Raw genomic sequence first — 18,451 nt, 5'->3', positions numbered from 1 at the left:
CGCCGCTCATGGCCGACAGGGCCACGGCTTCTCCTGCTCGGAGGAAGAGGGTGCGGGTGGACGGGGGATAGAGAGGTGGGGGGGGGAGCAGGCGCGTGTGCAACGATCAGCATTCCGACGCTCCTTATCTCTGCTTCCATGACCACCTCCAAACGTTTTTCTTTCTCTCGCCACCCACCCATCGCGACAGCAACGGCGTCACCTTGCTGATGCCCACTTCTCGGCTTTTTTAGCACCCCAGGGAGACGAGGTTCGGTGCCGTCCGTATCCACTTCTCCGCCTCCTTCGCTGGCAGCTGCTCGAGGCCTTGGTAGGTGGCCATGACCTCCGCAATGCAGCGCTCCAGGGCGTCCTCTTCGACACGGGTGAAGGTATACTGGTAGAGCGGTAGAATGAACTCGGTGCAAGGCACATCAGTGGTGGATGCGATTGAGAGGTCGGAGTCTCTGGTGTTGCGGTCTCCGTTGCCGAACCTCACCGCCATCACGGCATCTCTGGAGGGTGCTGCAGCGGTCGAGGAGGAGTTGATGAAGCTCATGGCCGCCTTGAACTGTGCGCTGCCGGCGTGGCGATGAGGGTGCGCTGCGTGAAAGCGCGGGCGCGGCGCGTCCAGGTCGCGACACAGGTGGGCACAGCATCGCTGGAAGATGGCCTCCTGAAGATGCTGCAGCACCGTCTGCAGCACGGGGCCGGAGACGCACACGACAGTGGGGTCCACCTTGTAGCGTACAAGCACCATTGTAGCGGGATCTGGCATTGTGGCGCTGCCGCAGCTGCTCGAGGTGGTGCGCCGCTGCTGCGTAAGGGAGACAGAGCACGGCGACTTCGCGCACGGCGCTGGAACAGCCACGTGAACGTTGTCTGTGATCGCCCCCTCCGCAGCTCCTGCGGAGACGTCACCTGGATCGGCAGGCGTCTTGGACGGTGATGACGTAGGGCCACGTAAATGCGGTGTGTGTGGAGCCCGATGGTCACTCCATGAGCCCACTGCGATGACCTTCTCCGCGTATTGCGCCGACGGCCCCTTCTGCGCCAGTGCCATCGGCTTACCTTCTAGCGCGTCCTCGATAAACAATTTGCACTGCACGCTGCTGTCCACGCGAGGGCGTCGCAGCGCTTCGCGCTGCAGCTCCGGCTGCTGCCGCTGCTGCTGTGAACCAACACCATCCCCTGCTCCCTCGCCTGACACGTGCTCGGTGTACCGATCGGCGTTGCGCCGTGTCACACCGAATTCGTCTGCATCGCTGAAGCGACCGTGATGGACTCCTTGCAAGGCCGCTTCGCCAGCAGGGGTGATGTTGCCCGTGCTCTCCTCGGACAGAGAGGGCGGCACCGCGTCTTTCCGCAAGAGCTGCGGGGGCTCGTCTTCACCGGAGGCCTTCGCGTCGCTGTCATGGATTGACGAGGGGGCGGCGTCGCCACGGCTTCCAAGACAGTCCATGCCGCTGGCCTCTGCCAGTGCCGCCGTTACCCTCGCCTCTGCGGGCGCGGCGCAGGCGAGTTCGCCCGAAGCTTCGTGCGGGTGGATTGCGTCGGCGGGTACCTTGCTGTACTCGCGCTCCACTTCCTCATCCTCCCTATCAATGGGCAGTGGCTCTACCGCGCGCCACACGGAGGAGACATTGCCATGCTGAGTGGCGCTGTCTTTCCGCGTAATGCCGCGAAGGATGTCATTCATGCGCGCGTTGTTCGTGACGAGCACAGCGCTCCTCTCCCCCACCTGTCGCATGTTGTGCTCCACGTAGTAGGGTCGCTGCGGTGCTCTCGGCACACCGCTGCCGACTGCCTCAGGCCGTCTGCGATTCGTATCCTGTACCGGCACGCGGCCACTGCGCACCGCCACGACTTGCACGGCCGTGCAGCCGTAGGCCAGGACATCACGAATGAACTCCACCATTGCGGCGTCGCTCTCCAACGCGTGCAGGGGGGGCGCGCGCATGGTCGGCGTCGCCACCGCAATCCGTGCCTCGGCAGAGGAGATGCCGGCACGGCCGCCAGACCAGGGCAGCGCCGATGCTGGCGCTGCTGCCGTGAGTGAAGTGGCCTGTGGCCATACTCGGTACGCCACACGCAGCGGATGGTGCCGACGTATGTGGGCCGTGGCCCTCACCAGCTCCACCAGCTCTTGGCGAGTCAGCAGCGGCTCAGCGATTGGCACGGGAACGCGGTGGGGACACAGTGTGCCAGGCGGGTACTCCAGCCTCATGTAGCACGTGAAGAGTGACCTGAAGGACGGCGCCACAGACCGTCCTGTGGATGCGGCGCGCGGTGGCCGCATCGACCGAGCAGCGAGTGCCGCGCGCGCCTTGACCTCCATTTTCACAAACTCCTCCGGCATCAGGCGATACATCTGGCCTTCATGAAGCCACAGCAACACCACCTGCACCACGATGCACGGCGGTGCCCTTACAGGTGACCTCCCGACCGCTGTCGCTGCGAACTCGGCGTGCCATTTCCGGCGCGGTTGTTCGGCATTGTGGAGCGCCTTGACTTCTTCCCACTGCAGCCAATTGACGGCGTGGACGGGTCCGTAGCTAAGAGAGGCGTACTCGAGCGCTGGCTGCACCGAGAGCCACGCCTCCCCGCTCGAATTCAGCCACGTCGCTACGTCGTCCGCATCGGAGTCGTCTCCCTCTGCTAAAGCCTCGGTGTGCCGAAGCCATGCATGCAGCCATGACGCCGGCAGCTGCAGGGCTGCCAGGCGTGTGGAGGCGTCGACACCGCCGCCGTCCTCATTCGTATCAATACTATGCTCGTAAGCGCTGTGCCTCCCCGTTGGTGAGCGACGGGACGCACTATACATACCTTTGATGGACTTGCGCGGTGACGGAAGACGGCCTCCTACGATGGCGTTGCTCCGTGGCAACGCCTGCACGACGAGCTGACGCGCCTTCAGAAACAGCGCGTACTCCTCGACGATGGCGGTGTATGGAGCGCACACCACCTGCACCTGCGATCGTTCCGCCATGATGGTGGTGTAGCGGCGGCGTCAGATTCTGTCGTGCGCGCCCGCACACACACATACAGCCACCTCCTTTGCTTCTCCGGCCTCTTCCCTCGCTTGTGAGCGAGGAGCCGGGCGTGAGATGGACCTCTAGTGGATACGCTTACGGGGCAGGAAGGCGTCTGCGCACGCTGCACATGGACATGAGGAAGAATGCAGCGGCTCTGTCAACGAATGCGTGTACGTTTGTGTGCTGCCGTGGCAGCAGTGGCAGCACAGCTGATGCGGACGTGAGGGAGAAGGAGGGAGAGCGAGACAGAGAGAGAGATTGGCAGTGCGGTGGGGCGACGTCGTGGTTCATCCCCGCTGTCGGCCTCCTCCTCGCCGAGCCTGCCCGCCAGCTCTGCTCCGCACCTTCCCCAAGAAAGCGCGAAGGCATACAACAAAGGCGGCAAAGACGGAGGTGTGTGTGTGCGCGCGCGGCCACACATGGGGAATGGGGGGGGGGTGGAGGGGCGGTGCTGGTTTTTCGTGTTGCCGTTGATGTTTTTGAGGACTCTCGTCCACATGCCCACACCACACATACACACACACACACACACGTGCGCATCCACGCCGGTATGTCCAACGGCGCGTGCATCACAGTCTGAGAGAAAAGGCAGCGTCAGAAAGTCAGCGTGCGCGTGTGCGTGTGTGCGAGAGGGACGTGCACTACGGCACAGGAGGGCAAGAGAGAAAGAGAGAAGGGATGGGGTTCGACAGTGAAAAGTAAAGAACATCTCAGGGGAGTGGTAGACGCACGTGCACACACACACACACATGCACACGCACGCATTCCGTCCGTGCTCACGTGTGCCCGACACATGTGCAGAGCGGGTGTTCTTCGCAGGTGCATTCTCTCGCGTCTCCGCGCGCGACCACCTCTCCTCCTCCCAATACACATGATCGATACCGCCCATTCGCGGATGCCCCTACAACTGTCATGAAGCAACGGCGGCGATTTCCTTCCGCGTCGTACGCCGGCATCACATTGGCGGACGTGGACAAGCACGTGCTAAGCTCCATAATGGGGAGCGGTAACACACGCGTCAGCGCGTCGGAGACGCTATAGCCGTCACCGCCGCTGCACAGTGCCTGCAGCTCTATCTCGTCTAGCAGGAGGCGCTGCTCCAGCAGACGCGTCTGCAGGCGCTGCACCACCGCCTCCGCTGCATCGAAGGACGCTGTGGAGAATATGAAGAGCGGTCCTCTGTGAAAGACAGGCTGTCGCTGGCCAGTTGTGGGACACACGTAGCGTGGCATGGGCGCCGCCGATTTTACGTAAGCGCGCCACTGCCATGACGACCGAGAAGCGGCGCCTACGCGGGAGAGCAGCGAGCTTCCTGCAGTGGTGTCGTCGTCATCGCCGGGCAGCGCGACACCGGCTGCTCTCAGCCGGCGCGCATCCTCTGCCAGACGCGTTTCCAGCTCGTCGACGTGCAGCTTGAGGGAGATGTTGCACTTCTGCAGCTTCACGATCGCCGAAAGAGTTTGTTGAATATCTACGCAGAGGAAGTGGAAGGTCGCGCCTTCGATGAAGAACTGCGCCGGCCCCACCTGGAGTATTGCCTTCATCTAGAGGTGCGAAGGGGAGGGGGCCAGGACACAGAGAGGGAGAGAGATCGAGCGCGCCGCTCCGTGGGCGTGCGCATGTACCTGCGCCCGTGTAGATGCGTTCATGTATCGAGAAAAGGAACGGAGAGGCTAAACAGAGGAGGAGAGAGCAGCAAGAGAACTAGCAGCGCCGACAGCAGTGGTGATGATGACGATGAAGACGACGGTACGGACATCCCCACCCACCCCCCACCCCTCCACACACACACAGACACGAGCGACAGGTGCTTGGAATTGACACACTGTGGGCACCGTTATCGTTGCTGCTGTTGCGGGCGAGATACGTGCACTCGGAGAAACACGGTCAGCGGAGCACGACGCACCTCGCATGGATGACCTCCGCCCCTTGTCGTTGTCCGCTTGCTGCGCCTCTCATTTTCATTCGTCTTGCGTACCTTTTTTGAGATTTCCACACGCCATCGCCCTCGTCCGCCATCTCACCGGTGTGGCTCCTGCACGCCGACCTCCGCCCGCTACCAGATCAGCCGAGCATCACTTGGACACACACACACACACATACACACGCGTCATTGTTCTCCGCTGGCTACCACAAGTTGCTCAATCCCCACGATAACGGCACCGACAACACCACCCTGATACGCCCACAGCTGTGCACTTTACATACGTATGAGATGCTTCAGATTGCCTTCTCTCACTGCCGGCACCACCGCCACCGTCACACCAACGTGGAGGAGGCAAGCCGGCATGTGACGGCGGCGGGGGAGGAGAGCCAAAGAGAGAGGGGGCGGCACGGCGGGTGAGGGCGATGCGATATGGAATCGGGCAGTGCAGAAAGAGACGAAGGGGGGGCGGAGGGGGGGCGCCTGAGAGTTAGTCTCACAAGATCTGTGTGATGTGTGCCACACACAGACACAGGCAGGCACACGCTGCGCACTGCGAGGTGGCACAGAAGGAGCGAAGGGGGGGGGGAGACGGAGAGGAGAAATAATCTAAAGAGAGAGAGAGAGCAAGTCAGGTTAAGGAACATAAAACCCAAGCAATACAAAAAAGGGAAGGGGGTGGTGGTGGAGGAGGAGGAGGAAGGGGCGGCTTCCTCACAACCCCTCGCATTGCTGCTTACCCACCGGATCGCACACATACATGTTCGACCACACTTAAAGAGAGAGACCCCCTCAAAACAAACAAAAAAAAACATAAGCGGGGAAGAGAATATAAGCAAGGCCGTGCGGCAAAAGCGACGCCGACCGGCGAGAGAACACACGCGCGCAGAAGCGGAAGAGTCGCCCGCGTGGGCGTGTACATTCGTTTGACCGTGGCTCCTTCCTGCCTCGCCTACAAGGCGAGCTCTAGACGTGACGATGGGAGAGAGGACAGAGACATCGAGCGTGCCTGCGTGCGCGTGTGTGCGCTTCCTTCTTTTCATTTTGCTGTGCTCTCACTTCCCCAGCAGAGTCTGGTCGTTAGCGCGAGGGATCTCGCCCGTGATAGAGGACACCAGAGACTCCAGGTGGCGCCAGAAGTTCGTGGAGTCGAGCAGGGGGTTCAACCACCCCGTGGTGATGCAATAGGTGCGGTCGAAGGGGTCCTTGTGATGCTTGCGGTGGGCAATGGGGGAGAGGAGAATGCCGATGCCCATTGCCTTGCGCACAATGCGGGACTGCTTCGCCTGATGCGACCACTTGTGGATTTCGTTCGTGATGGCCACGAAGATGAAGAAGGTGCAGAGGAAGACGTGCACACCGATGTTGCGAACATGCAGGTTGGCGACATAGCGGTTTCCACTGCGATTTGTGGACCGCACGCATGCGTACTGGATAAGCAGCAGAGGGAGCAGAGGCAGCGTCGTGTCGGCGTTCGTCTCGATGAAGTCATGCTTGCACATGGCCGTCTGGTCAACGTGGTGCTCGCGGAAGCTGCGGATGAAGGTGCCAAAGATCGGCGTGTCAGGGGTGCCCCACGTGTCCATGCCCCAGTGTACGAGGCCGGAGACGAGGTCTGCCAGCACCATGGCCGCAAGGATGAACAGCGGCATCCACACGAGCTGCATCAAGTTCGCATCGGACGCGAAGACAAAGTAGCGGCCGCATGAGATCACGTTGCTGCACCACAGGAACGTAGAGGCGGAGAGGTAGCAGCACTCGAGGAGGCGCTTCTTCCTGGTGTAGCCGGCGGCCAGCTGCTTCGCGTTCGCCTTGCGCACGGACGGATCGCCCTCGCGGCCAATCACCTCGCCACCTGAGACTGCCATAGTCAATGAGTCAATCGATGTTGACGTCTGCTGAGTTGCCCGCTGGCGTTTCGCTGTTTGTGCGGGTCTTCGTGACGACCAAGAGTGTGCGTCTTTTCTTGATACGACGACAACCGCGAAACGACTTGGGGGCGGCGCGTCACCGGCCACTCGATCCAGTGGCCAACAATATGTGTCGAGCAGAGGAAGTCGACGAATAGGAGCAACGAAGACAACGCCGCTGCCGGGACGAGTGAGCGGGGCGGAGAGGCGGGTCGTTGGCGGTGGCTACTGACTCGGTAGAGAAGCGATACAATGGCCGTCTGCAAAGACGGCGAAGGAAACCTAGAAACAGAGGTAAGGAGCGGAAGGAGCCGACGAGGGCGGGGGCGGTTTAGGTGAAGACGAGCGTGTGGGTGGTGGTGGTGGTGGATGCCCAAGAGCAACACACAGACCCACACGCACAGACACCGATGGAGGGACTGCACTAGGGCGCTTTCTTTCTCATTCGTAGACTGCAGAGAGGCGGAGAGAGGAGAGGTGAGGGCCGGGGGGGGGCGTAGTGCGACGTGGCCAGTTGTGTTGGTATGCGTACAATGCGAGGACGGAGATGATGTCAAGACGGCATGGATGGGGAGAGCCAGTGCGTGCGTGTGGGAGCGAGGGATGTGGGAAAAGAGCTCAAGAATCATAAGGGCTGTGCGAGGGAAACGATCAAGTTGTGCGCGTGCGTGTGAGTGTGCATGGCGGCGGTTTGTGCGTGCCACAGAGGACGGAGAGTGGGGTGGAGCACAAGCGTTGAAAACGGCTATCATGACGCGATTGCAGTCGTTGGAGGAGGGGCCAATGACAGCAGCGCTGTACTCACGCTTTCTTCGACACGTACATGGGGCACACACACACATGTAGCTGCATCTCCACCGTACATCTGACAAGTCGCCACTCGCCCTTGGCGTGCATGTGCCCGTGTATGGGTCTCCGAACTTCTTCCTTTCTCATCATGATGAGCAGTAGCGCTGACGTCGTTCGAGGCGCTTTACTCTATGTGTGTTAGTGGTTACCTCTTTAGATTAGAGATGCCATACAGCGAGGAACGCGCCAGCGAGTGCGCGCGCAGGCACACAGGGAGATAGAGACACACACGCACGTGCCCCTTGAAATTCTGTGCACGCGTGCGTGTCTGTGTGAGCCAGCCCGTCGGGTGGCAGCGAGGGCGGATGCACGCACCTCCCCATCTTCCCTCCTGGGAAGGAGAAGCACATAAATTAGGCCGAAACAAACAAATAGGGGCTAAAGACGGGATCACACACGCGGGCACGAAGGGCGAGATGCGGCGTGTCCTGCACGAACGATGGCGTTGATTCTTGAGGGGCCGGGGAGGGGGGAGGAGGGAAAATGTGGGTGGGCAAGGGTGACGCCGTCGGTGCCGTCGTAGATGCATCGCCCTCCACCTCCTCACCGCAGCCGCAGGGTTGCCTGCAGCGGCATCGCCTATTCGTGGTAGTAGTCCAAGTTCAGGCTCTCGCCTTGAATCTTGAAGGGCTTCTTCTCAAAGACCTCTGTCGCTTTCTCCACTGCCGAGAACTTCGCCACTGCGTGGGCGCTGTCGCGGCCGCACCAGAAGAGGTCCTTCAGCTCGGAGAAACCTTGGCTGACCAGCTCTGCCTTGATGTCCGACAGCTTGATCTTCTTCGGCACACGAAACATGATGATAGCAGCGGTCGGGCCCGACTCGCGGCGCGGCTTGCGCTCCGCGGCGGGAGCCGGGGTAGCAGCAGCAGTATCTGCTGCACCTTTCGCGGCGTTCGCAGCAGCGGCGGGCTTCCGGTTACCGCGCTCGCCACCCTTCTTCCCTTCACCAGCCGGGCGAGAAGGTGACGCAGCAGCGACCTTCTCTTGCCCCTCGCGCGGCTTATGCTCACCACGAGGCTCACGAGGCTTGCGCTCGCCGCGGTTCTCGCGTGGCTCACGAGGCTTGCGCTCACCACGAGCGGGGCGGCCGCCATCGCGCGGTGGGCGGGCGGGGCGCTGCTGCTGGTGCTGCTCTTGGGGATCGGATGGCTCGCGCGAGGCCGAGGCAGCCGGGCGAGACTGGCGGGAAGCGGGGGCAGGCATGTTCATAGCGGCAGCCTTCTGCTGCTGCTGCTGCTGCTGCTGCATCTGCAGCTGTTGCTGCTGCAGACGGATGCGCTGCTGGAACTCCAGGAGCTGGCGGCGTTGCTCCTCCTCCACACGGCGGCGGCTCTCCTCGAGGTAGGCGGCGACTTGGTCGGCCGCAATAACCACGGCACCCTCCGGGATGACCTCCTTCTCCGAATCCACGAAGCGCAGGTAGTCGGAGGCGATGTGATACGTCTTGGTGCGGTACGCCGTTGGCTCCAGCATGAAGACGTGTAGGAACACACGGCGGTACTCACGCAGGTACATCACACCTTGACATATGACCTGAACGCAGTTGTGCGGCAGGGCCACGGTGTCCACAGTAATGATCTCGACTTTGCGCTGACCGAGCGTGCTGTCAAGCTTCGCCAGCAGATTCGCCACTGCGTTGCGGCCGTGCGCCACCACCGGTACCTCGTCGCGGAAGTCCACAAGCGTCATGTAGGACCGCTCGTCATACAGGTCTGACATGCGCGCCAGCTCGTTCAGCTTCACAAACTCGCTGTAGTAGTACGCGAGGAACGTGGAGGCGACGGTGAAGGCCGTCTCCGGGGTGAGGCTCTGTAGCTCGGACATGGCGTTGAGGTGCTTGCTTGGAAAAACAAGAACAAGAGCGTCAGAGGAGGTGGCGGGGCGGGGCAGAGCGGCGAAGGACTGAGAGAGGCTGCTGCTGCTGCTGCTGAGGGCGATGGTGTGTACGTTTGCTGCCGGTTGGCGTTACTGAAGAAAAATAACTAGAAGACGAGAAAGAAATGTTGGCAGGGATGAGGTTGTGTGGCTGAAGGCAGAGCGAAGGAGAGCTATCCGCGCCGGTGTGTGCGGGAGGGGGTGGGGCGTGGGCATGGCGGTGGAGGAGGAGTTGTGTATGATATGTGAATGTTTCGCACATGTGCGGTGTCGCCATTGGTGGCAGGGGAGAGCACCGGATGACATCCGTGCAGACGTGCGCAAAGACATGATAGCCACCGCCGGGGATGCGCGGGGAGGGCGAGGTTGACAGGAGAGCCGCAATGGAACACACGAAAAGGGAGCACAGGAGAGAGTGAGCACAACAGCATCGAGGACACACGTGCCGGCGCGACCGCGAGGAAAGTGCCCCCTCCACGCAACAGCCCGCAGGCCCATACCTGGCGCCGCGTCGCTGCTCCGTATGGACTCACCTTCCGGAAAAGAAGGGCGAGAGGTGGACGCATGCACACACACACACACAGAAACATATACGTGCTGCACGTCTACGTGCTACGCGGTGCTGCCAGTGGCCACGTCCCGCCCGTAGCCTTGTCGTTCGTGCGGTAGTGCGAGAGATAGATATAAAGGAAGAAGGCCACCGAACAGCGCCCAACAACGCGTTCGACGTCTCATCAAAGACAGATGGAGACCTACAGCTGTCCAGGCGCGATGCTGCCGAGCGGATGCTGCTGGGCAAGCTTGTGCGGCACATCCCGCGCAACCTGGCGAGCAAGCGCCCTCAAGTCCGTATCGTCGTCCAGCAGCTCCTTCAGGTACAGCATCGCGTCAGAGCGGGCAGGGGTCATGCCGCGGATGCGCTCGTCAGCCTTCTTGCCCACGCCACCACCGAGGGCCACGTCGAGCATGTCGCGCACCGTGCTGATCTTCTCTGCCTTCTTGCCGAGGTCGACACCACGTTGGTGCTCGACGTGCAAGATGCGCTGCAGGCCCGCAATGGACACAGGCTGAAGCTTTTTGGTGACGAAGTAGTCGACGAGACCGTACTTGCCGTACATCGTTGTGGTGGCAGCGCCGGCCGTCTGTCGGTGCGGCGTCGAGTTGCCGCTTTCAAAGGACAGCACCTCCACCGACTCGGCTTCGGCCGCGCTTGCTGACGAGGACCTGACTGCCGCTGCGGTTCCCTCGGCCTCCTCCGGCTGCGCTGTCGGCTCCGTCGGGATGACGCCTGCCTCCATGTCCGCCAGAATAGTCGCTGCCGTCTCCTGCGCATCGACGACGGAGTGGAGGATGATGCCCTTGGCACCGTTCTTGGCCCAGCCGGCGCAGTACACACGCGGCATGCCCTTCACGCGCCCCTTCTCGTTGTCGATGACACCGGCGCGGTCGTCGAACGGGACGCCGGCAATGCTGTCAGAGCGGTAGCCGATGGAGGTCATGACAAGGTCGCACGGCACGACGCAGTACTCGCCCTCGTCTTCTGTTGCCTTGCCCGGTGCCTCGCCACGCGTCCTCTTGAAGAGAACCCCACCAACGTAGTTCTTGCGGTGGCGGCTGGGCAGGATGGCGATCGGCGTGAGGTTGTATCGAAAGCGAAGGCAGCACGACCCACGGTTGCCGTGTTGTGGGCGGCCCATTCCGTATTCCGATGCTGTCGTCGTCGCAGACGGCTCTGCAGGCGAGGCGGCAGCGCTCGGAAGTGGCACGCCCTGCGCATCCGTTGCCAGCTGCGCCGCTTCGGCGGCTGTTTCTTCGCTGGTCAGCGCATATTGATGCACGAGCTCCATCATGCGCTTGTGCGCACGCATGACCTTGCCGACCGGCATTGCCGCCACCGCCGCGCCGAGGTCGAAGTGGTCCACCTCGACTTTCACATGGCCTTCCTGATACTTGGTGATCTCGCGGAACTCGGCGGTAGCGAACGCCGAGTGCTCCACGCCGCGGCGGGCCACCACGCTGATGTGCTCGATCCGATTCTTCATGAGCTCCTTGATGCAAACACAGTTCATGTCGGTTGGAGAGAAGTACTTGTACGACCCGCCGAGCACCCGCACCACGTCCATCGCCACGTTGCCGTTCCCGATGACGACGGCGCGCTTCGTGCGCTCAAGATCGAAGGGGCAGAAGCGCGGCGAGCCGTACGGAAACGGGAGGGTGTTGTAGTACTCCACAAAGCTGTGGGCGGAGATGACGCCGCCGAGGTCCTCGCCCGGGATGCGCAGCTTCTTCGTCCCGTCCGCGCCGGTCGCGAACACCACCGCCGCGTAGTGCGCCAGCAGCGCCTGCAGCGGGATCTCCTTCCCAATGGACACGTTCCCGACCCACGTCACGCGCCCGCTCTGGAAGAGATCCATGAACTGCTTCTCCACGTTTTTCACGTCCGGGTGATCCGGCGACACACCGTAGCGGCATAGACCAAACGGCACTGGCAGCCGCTCAAAGATGTCCACGTGCAGCTCGAGGTGCTTCTTTACAAGGTGGCTGGCTACGAAACAGCCGCTGGGCCCACTGCCCACCACCGCTATCTGTACTCGACGCTTGGGTGCGGTCGTCCCCGCTGTAGAGGGGTTCGGCGCCGATGCACTCGCCGAGGAGGCGTTCTCGGCGTCAGCGCTGCCCGTGCAACGCGCTGTATTGCTAGTGCTCCTGGCCGTAATACTACACCACCGCAGGGAGGCAGAAAAGGCAAGGGTGTGAGACGATGTCCATGAGACTGCCGTGTTCAGTGCGCCCCTTGTCGCGAGAGCCGGTGCACACGCACATCGGTGCAGCGTCCAGGATCCGCAAAGCATGACGTGTGTGCGCGCTTGCCTCGCCTACACGTTTGCGTGTGTGTGTGTGTGGATACCCGATCAAAGGGAAGCGCTGGAGGAGGAGGAGGAGGAGGGGCGCAGTGTGCTGCCGACGTGCAGTGCAGTGACACTCACACACTGCCCATAACTGCGCCGTGGCCCGTTGGGCCGTGCAACGCAGGAAGAGTGAAAGAGAGAGAGTGAGTGATCGAGCGAGTCGAAGGTGAGATGGAAGATAACAAGAGGAGGGATGCGAGTGCGCTGTGTGCCGCTAACGCTCCAGGTGCTAGCGCGGGGTGTGTGAGTGCCACTCAAAAGAGGGCGGCGGCAGGTACCGACGCATCCCTACGGCGGCCTGCCCCAACCGCTCACCTCCACGTGGCTCCCCTTTCTGCAGAGTTGTTTTTCCTTTGTTTTCTTTGGGGAAGAGGGGCACCGCGGAAGGGAAGGGAGGGGAGGGGAGGGGAGGGGAGGCGGCGGCTACTGCAACGGTGCTTGCCTCCTTCTCTCTTAACTTTTCTGTGCGCACGTGTCTGCAATACAACATCGCGTCTCTGCATGTGTGGTCATCTGGCAAAGAGAGAGGAAAGCATCGCACACACCCGCACACACGCAAGGGGCGACGTGGAGCTGTACAGCGATGACCGCACTGGCGAGTTCTGACCTGCGTGTGTGTGTGTGTGTGCCTGCGCGTTCGTGCATGGGCGTGCTGTTTCAACGTGCGTGGGCGGATAGAAGAGAGGGGGGGGGTCAACGGCGACAACGATGAGCACACACACACACACACACACACACACATGCATGGAAAGTGATGCCATCAACAACGAAATCACTGAAACAAGAAAGCGGGGTGAGAGAGAAGAACGGAGCAGAACAGCAGCAGCACCACGAGGGGCAGAATTAAGATGGACACACACACATACACACATGCAGGCAAGACATGGGCGATCCCCAACGTCGTTAGGGCAGTGCTGAAGTACGGACCCCACGCATCAGCAAGGACCCCATCACCAAACGAGGAGCCAGCAGACGGCGCGTTGACGAGTGCGCGCATGTCTGTGCGGCCTTTTATTGCGTGTGTGTGTGTGTGTGCACGCGGTGACACCGCCATGTGCCGCTAGAGAAACCACAAGCGGTTGCACAGTGGCCGCGGAATCATGTCCGCCGTGAGCTGCGGCACTGCGTCGAGCAGGCGCTCCGCTTGATCAGCCAGCCGGTGCGCACATCGGGTGGACATGGGCAGCTTTGTCGCCTGCGGCGCCAGCACATTGGCCATGATGTTGGCGATCTGCTGCACATCGGTTACGTCGAGGGAAGGGCTTACGTGGTGGACCGTGTACTGCACGATCCGCGCCGTCGACATGGACGACTCGTGCGCTTGTAAGTAAAAGGAGTTGGCGGCCAGTTGATGGTCCAGCGGCACTGGCGCCAGAGCGGGGATAACAACTCCCTTCACGAGATTGTGAAGGCCGTTGTCCTCACGGAAGGCGTTCGTGTCCCGGTCAGCCTTTTCGACATCGTCGCTTGCGCTTGCAACAGCGGAAGCTTGACTGCGTGTTGCGCTGCTGCCGTCTTGCCCTGGCGAGGCGTGCATGAAGCGCACGTTGCAACGCTTGTGCAAGCACATGAAGGTAAGGCCGCAGTTGGGCACCTGCATCGTGAGCTCCTCCTTGACCCCAACCAGCTCGCTGAAGACGTCACCATCTTGGAAGACCACCACCTCGTCCACCCTGCCGGACAGCGCCACGGCGCCGGCCAAAATACCGCGGAAGTGTTTTGCGACGTGCTGCGTCTCGCGCCCGCGTGCATCGTGCCGCCAAAAGTAAGACAGCAGTTTGCTTTCCGTCGGGGTGCTGAGGATGCCGACGATCGTGCCGACGCTGTGCGTGTTCGTGTGGCACGAGTCCACCCCGATGACGAGCACGTGACGGTGGCCCAGCACAGGCAGCTCCCCGCGCAGGTCGACGCCGCGTAGCGGGTTTAGTTCGAACTGAGACGCGATACGCATCCGCAGCTGCGCGCCGGCGAGGTTGAGCTTCTTCGGGCTTGACGACGCGGGAATGGCGATAAAGTGCGCCCCACGGCACATGCATTCCACTTTGAGCCACCGCGTCGCGCGCGTGTCGATTTCGTTGGTGATGAGGATCACAGACGTATTCGGGTCCTTCAGCGAGGCGGTCGGCTGACCGGTTGGGGCAGCAACGGCAGCCGGCGTGTACATGAGCTGCTCGTGCACGTACTGGACGGCAGCTCCTTCGTCCGCTAGGGTTGCCACGAATTTCGTGCGAAAGTAGTGCGCCAAGTGCTGAGCGGTGAGGCTGATGCGCCGCGACTGCTCCGCCGTGCATCGTGGTCCGGTGACGCCAATGACGACGATGGTGGTAGGAAAGGCCACGACCGCTGGATTCGCGAACCCGGTGGCCGGGCGTCGCTGCGGCACGACACACTTCATGGGGGCCGGCAGGAGAGAGAGTGCCTTGGTCCGATACGGGTTGGCCGACACATCAATGCCCCACCGCTGCAGGCCGTTCGCGAGCAGCGCGCGAATCGACTCCAGCAGCGCCGCGCGCTGCTGTGGCATGAGAGACAGCGCGGAAACGCCGATTTCCTGCCAGCTACGCATGCGAGGATCGAAGCAGCAGTGCAAGACCTGAAGCGGCACAATGGTGTGATCAGCGAGAATGGCGCACGGCTGCTGCGAGTCGAGGCGCGGCATCAGTGGCGCAAGGCGCGGCTCTCGTACGCACAGCATCGGCGCACTCAAGCGCTCACGTGCCCGGTCGTGTGCCACGGCGTCGCCGTTTGGAGAAGAGGAGTGGGGCGCACTTACCGATTGCCCCCTGCCCTCCTCGGCGGCGGCGAGGTCGTGCGTATGAGAGGCGGCAGCCAGCAGCGCGTCGCTGTCGAAGCGGACGTCGCACACGATGCTCTGACGCAGCGAGTAGGAGATGACGACAGGGATGCCTTGGACAGACTTGCGGAGGCGCTGCTGGGCCGCCTCGTCGTACGGGCCGTGGCCGAAGTGCTGCAGTACCTCTTCCCAAAGTGACACCTCCGACGCGATCGTGCCCTTTGTGTCAATCTTCAGGCTCAGCTGACCCGGGAGACGACTCGCCTCCGATGTCGCGCCGCCGTTACCGCTGTCACTGCGTGGCGTGAAGGGCTGCGCCATGGCGCTGCCGCTGCTGAGGCTGGCTGGCGCCGTAGCGGTGCTGGCAGAGAGGAGGGTGAGAGTGGTGCCATCGAGGAATTCGATGAGCCGGGCATTGCCGCGCTCCGCAAATTCGCGAATGCGCACTGGGGCAGCTGCGTAGACCGCGCCGACGGTCAGCGAGCGTGGTTTTGCGGGGGCCCAGAGCGAGGCCAAGTACACGCCTGAGGCATCGCGGATGCGGTAGCTCTCGGCATGAGTGCCCCGATAGGCAAAGGGGCGGAGGAACGCGACCACCTGGAAGTGCACCGCCGCTGCGGCGTCGGTAAGGCCCACCGGGGTGTCGCCGAGGTGTCGAGTAGCGATGGGGCAGGCATCCGCATCAGTGGGGGGTTTGGTGCTGCTGCCGGCACCTGTCTTGGCTGGCGCAAGGCTGCACGTGTGTGTTTCTCTCGCCACCTGACCTTCCCTCGCGTCTGCCGCGTTGGGGTCGAGCGCAGCCGAGCTGTCCACAAAGATGGCCTGCACCAGCACACCTTGATAGATCCGCAACCCGCCAGCTGACACGCCCCGCGTCGCGCACACCAGCTTGCCGGTCTTCTCCCGCACCACCTCGAGGAAGGATGGTGTGGCGTCCACCTTCTGTCGCTGCTCGCGGTGAGATGTACGTGCCACCTCGGGAACGATCTTGTTCAGCAGCATCTGTAGCTCGCTCGGCGGCAGTTCAGTAAAGCGGCAGCGGCGCTGCAGGCGTAGCACCGCCGTCTGCCAGCCGATATCGAAGTATGCTCTCGGTAGCACTAGTGCTTCGGGTGGGAGGGGGGCCGCAGTGTACACCTTGCTATTCAGCTGCACCAACGGCGGCAGTAACGCCGCGGCTACCCCGGCGTATTTGTGGCGCAGAAACCGCTCCACCGCTCTCCACGCGCGTCCAGGCGAAACACGCCGCTCCACCGACGCCAGTCCCCCCGCCTGCACACCGCCAATCGCCGCCGCGGTAGCGGCGGCACCGGCTCTGGCCTTGCCGCGTGCCCCCGCACCAGTCACCGAAGGGGAGCCCCTCGCAGCGCTGCCTCCCCGCTGTGTCGCCGTCAGCCGCGTCACGTACATCTCGTAGATGTAAACGTGCGTGCCCGTCGGTGGTGCACCGCGGTGGCTGTCTGGGTGCGACGCATCCGCGACACGAAAGTTAAGAGGAAAGAGGTTGGAGATGACGCCATCTTCGCGGATGCTGCTGCGGACGAGAAACCTCGATTTCTTGTCCTGTGCGCGCTCGAGCGTGTGCTGCCGCTTCAGTGTAGCGGCCGACACATGTTTCACGGGCTGCGACCAAAAGGTAGAGCGGGCTGTAACCAGGTCGGTGGAGGCCGCCTCGGCCGCCGCAAGCGACGTACTTCTCCGCTGCTGGCCGCGATACTGCTGCAGCTGCACATCCTGCGAACGATGCTGCTGCGGAGGCGCGGACGGCGAACGCGTCGGGCCATGATCCCGACGACCCCTACCGTCGGTGGCAAGCGCAGAGGAGGCGCTTCGCTGCCCATGCGGCGTGCGCTGCCCGTCGGAGTAGCCGTGGTAGTGGCGGAGGCAAACGTTAATCACGATGGTGCCTCGAGCGATGCCACCGACGGGGTATCGGCAATCACCCTTTGCAGCGACTGCTGCCAATATGGAGGAGGCAACGGCGGGGCTTGGGCGGAGTAGGGACCACATCCTTCAGATTTCTGCGGGGGTGGCAGGCGGCGGGCGTGCTGCTGCGCGCTTGCGCCTCTCGCTTTCCCACTGCCGCCCGCTCTGTAGGACTGCGCGAGTGTTATGCGCACGACCGCTTATCTGTCGGCGGTGTAGGGGAAGCAACGGCGGCAGACCGGAGCACGCGCGCACACGCAAAATGTGGGAGGTGAACACACACACACACACACACACACGACCAACCAAGCCGACCAGAGGATGGAGTGCGAGGCGCGATGGGGCCGTCTGTGCGCCGTGATGATCGCCCATGTGAGGCACAAGACAGCACAGCGAAGAGAAAGGGAGAGAGAGAGGGTGCAAGCGAAATGCCAAGAGGAGACCATCTCCGGAGCGGTGAGTGCGGAAGCTACAAGGAAAACGCTCGACGACGGCGGTGCGACTTCTCCCACGCCGAGCCACGCACGATAAACAATCACGACGAGTGCCGCACAATGCATCATCAGCAGCGCCGCGAGGGGGGAGGGCCATGCCGCGAAAAGGGGGCAATGAGGTGGCTCTCGTTGCGTTTCTGTGAACTCTACGAGAAACTCCTTTCCGCCAAAGCAGAGTGACCAGGAACAGCGCAGCAAGAGCACAGGCGGGAGGGGGGAGAGGGATGAGCATGACATCCATGGCGCCCCCCTCCCCCCTCACCACGACGACATCAACTTACGCCCACTGACTCACAGAGACACACCAGCAATGCCCCGCCACGTAGCAGCTTCAGTATATGCGAGCAGAGAGAAGCCGAAGGGCAAAGAGATAGGAACAACATCAACGGGCGGTATGTGTGTGTGTGTGGGGGAGAGGACGCACGTGCGCAGAGCGGGGCGACCGAAAGACGAGGGAGAGCCACGGAGTACAGCCGAAGTCAAAAAGCAAAACAGAGCGAAGGCGAACACACACGGAGAAGCAGCGGGCGGGCGGGGAAGGGGAAGGTGTGCATCCATCCCCACCTACACGGACATAGCAGTGGCCCAACAGACGGGAGAGGGAGGCGCAGAGAAGGCGCAAAAAGTTGTGAGTCTGTGTATCCAAAGAAAAGGAGCCATCGACAAGTGAAGAAACGACGAGGCAGAAGCGGTAGCACCGACAAGCGTCTCATGCACGACAGGACAACACAGAGAGGGAAGGAACACGAAAGAGGT

General features: G+C 62.2%; 6 protein-coding genes across 6 annotated transcripts; all 6 read right to left on the bottom strand.

Annotated features, from left to right (window-relative positions):
• Positions 1-229: 229 nt before the first annotated feature.
• Positions 230-2,350, bottom strand: LINJ_21_0520 (hypothetical protein, unknown function; the record flags this gene model as incomplete). Its single annotated transcript, XM_001465320.1, has 1 exon — positions 230-2,350. The coding sequence occupies one exon, from the start codon at positions 2,348-2,350 to the stop codon at positions 230-232; it is 2,121 nt and encodes a 706-aa protein (XP_001465357.1).
• A 1,440-nt stretch (positions 2,351-3,790) lies between these two features.
• LINJ_21_0510 (hypothetical protein, unknown function) lies at positions 3,791-4,558 on the bottom strand (the record flags this gene model as incomplete). The annotated part of the gene is made up of 1 exon (XM_001465319.1): positions 3,791-4,558. One exon carries the CDS (start codon positions 4,556-4,558, stop codon positions 3,791-3,793), a length of 768 nt encoding a protein of 255 aa, XP_001465356.1.
• Positions 4,559-5,993: 1,435 nt separating this feature from the next.
• Positions 5,994-6,806, bottom strand: LINJ_21_0500 (ubiquitin-conjugating enzyme-like protein; the record flags this gene model as incomplete). Its single annotated transcript, XM_001465318.1, has 1 exon — positions 5,994-6,806. One exon carries the CDS (start codon positions 6,804-6,806, stop codon positions 5,994-5,996), a length of 813 nt encoding a protein of 270 aa, XP_001465355.1.
• Positions 6,807-8,276: 1,470 nt separating this feature from the next.
• LINJ_21_0490 (conserved hypothetical protein) lies at positions 8,277-9,521 on the bottom strand (the record flags this gene model as incomplete). The annotated part of the gene is made up of 1 exon (XM_001465317.1): positions 8,277-9,521. One exon carries the CDS (start codon positions 9,519-9,521, stop codon positions 8,277-8,279), a length of 1,245 nt encoding a protein of 414 aa, XP_001465354.1.
• An 803-nt stretch (positions 9,522-10,324) lies between these two features.
• On the bottom strand, positions 10,325-12,424 carry LINJ_21_0480 (ferredoxin NADP+ reductase-like protein; the record flags this gene model as incomplete). Its single annotated transcript, XM_001465316.1, has 1 exon — positions 10,325-12,424. One exon carries the CDS (start codon positions 12,422-12,424, stop codon positions 10,325-10,327), a length of 2,100 nt encoding a protein of 699 aa, XP_001465353.1.
• A 1,117-nt stretch (positions 12,425-13,541) lies between these two features.
• LINJ_21_0470 (putative PIWI-like protein 1) lies at positions 13,542-17,285 on the bottom strand (the record flags this gene model as incomplete). Its single annotated transcript, XM_001465315.1, has 1 exon — positions 13,542-17,285. One exon carries the CDS (start codon positions 17,283-17,285, stop codon positions 13,542-13,544), a length of 3,744 nt encoding a protein of 1,247 aa, XP_001465352.1.
• Positions 17,286-18,451: the final 1,166 nt, after the last annotated feature.

Source organism: Leishmania infantum, chromosome 21, assembly GCF_000002875.2.
Source record: "Leishmania infantum JPCM5 genome chromosome 21".
Classification (NCBI taxonomy): domain Eukaryota; phylum Euglenozoa; class Kinetoplastea; order Trypanosomatida; family Trypanosomatidae; genus Leishmania; species Leishmania infantum.
The sequence above is the reverse complement of the archived record's forward strand: the minus strand, read 5'-3'. Positions and strand labels throughout refer to the sequence as shown.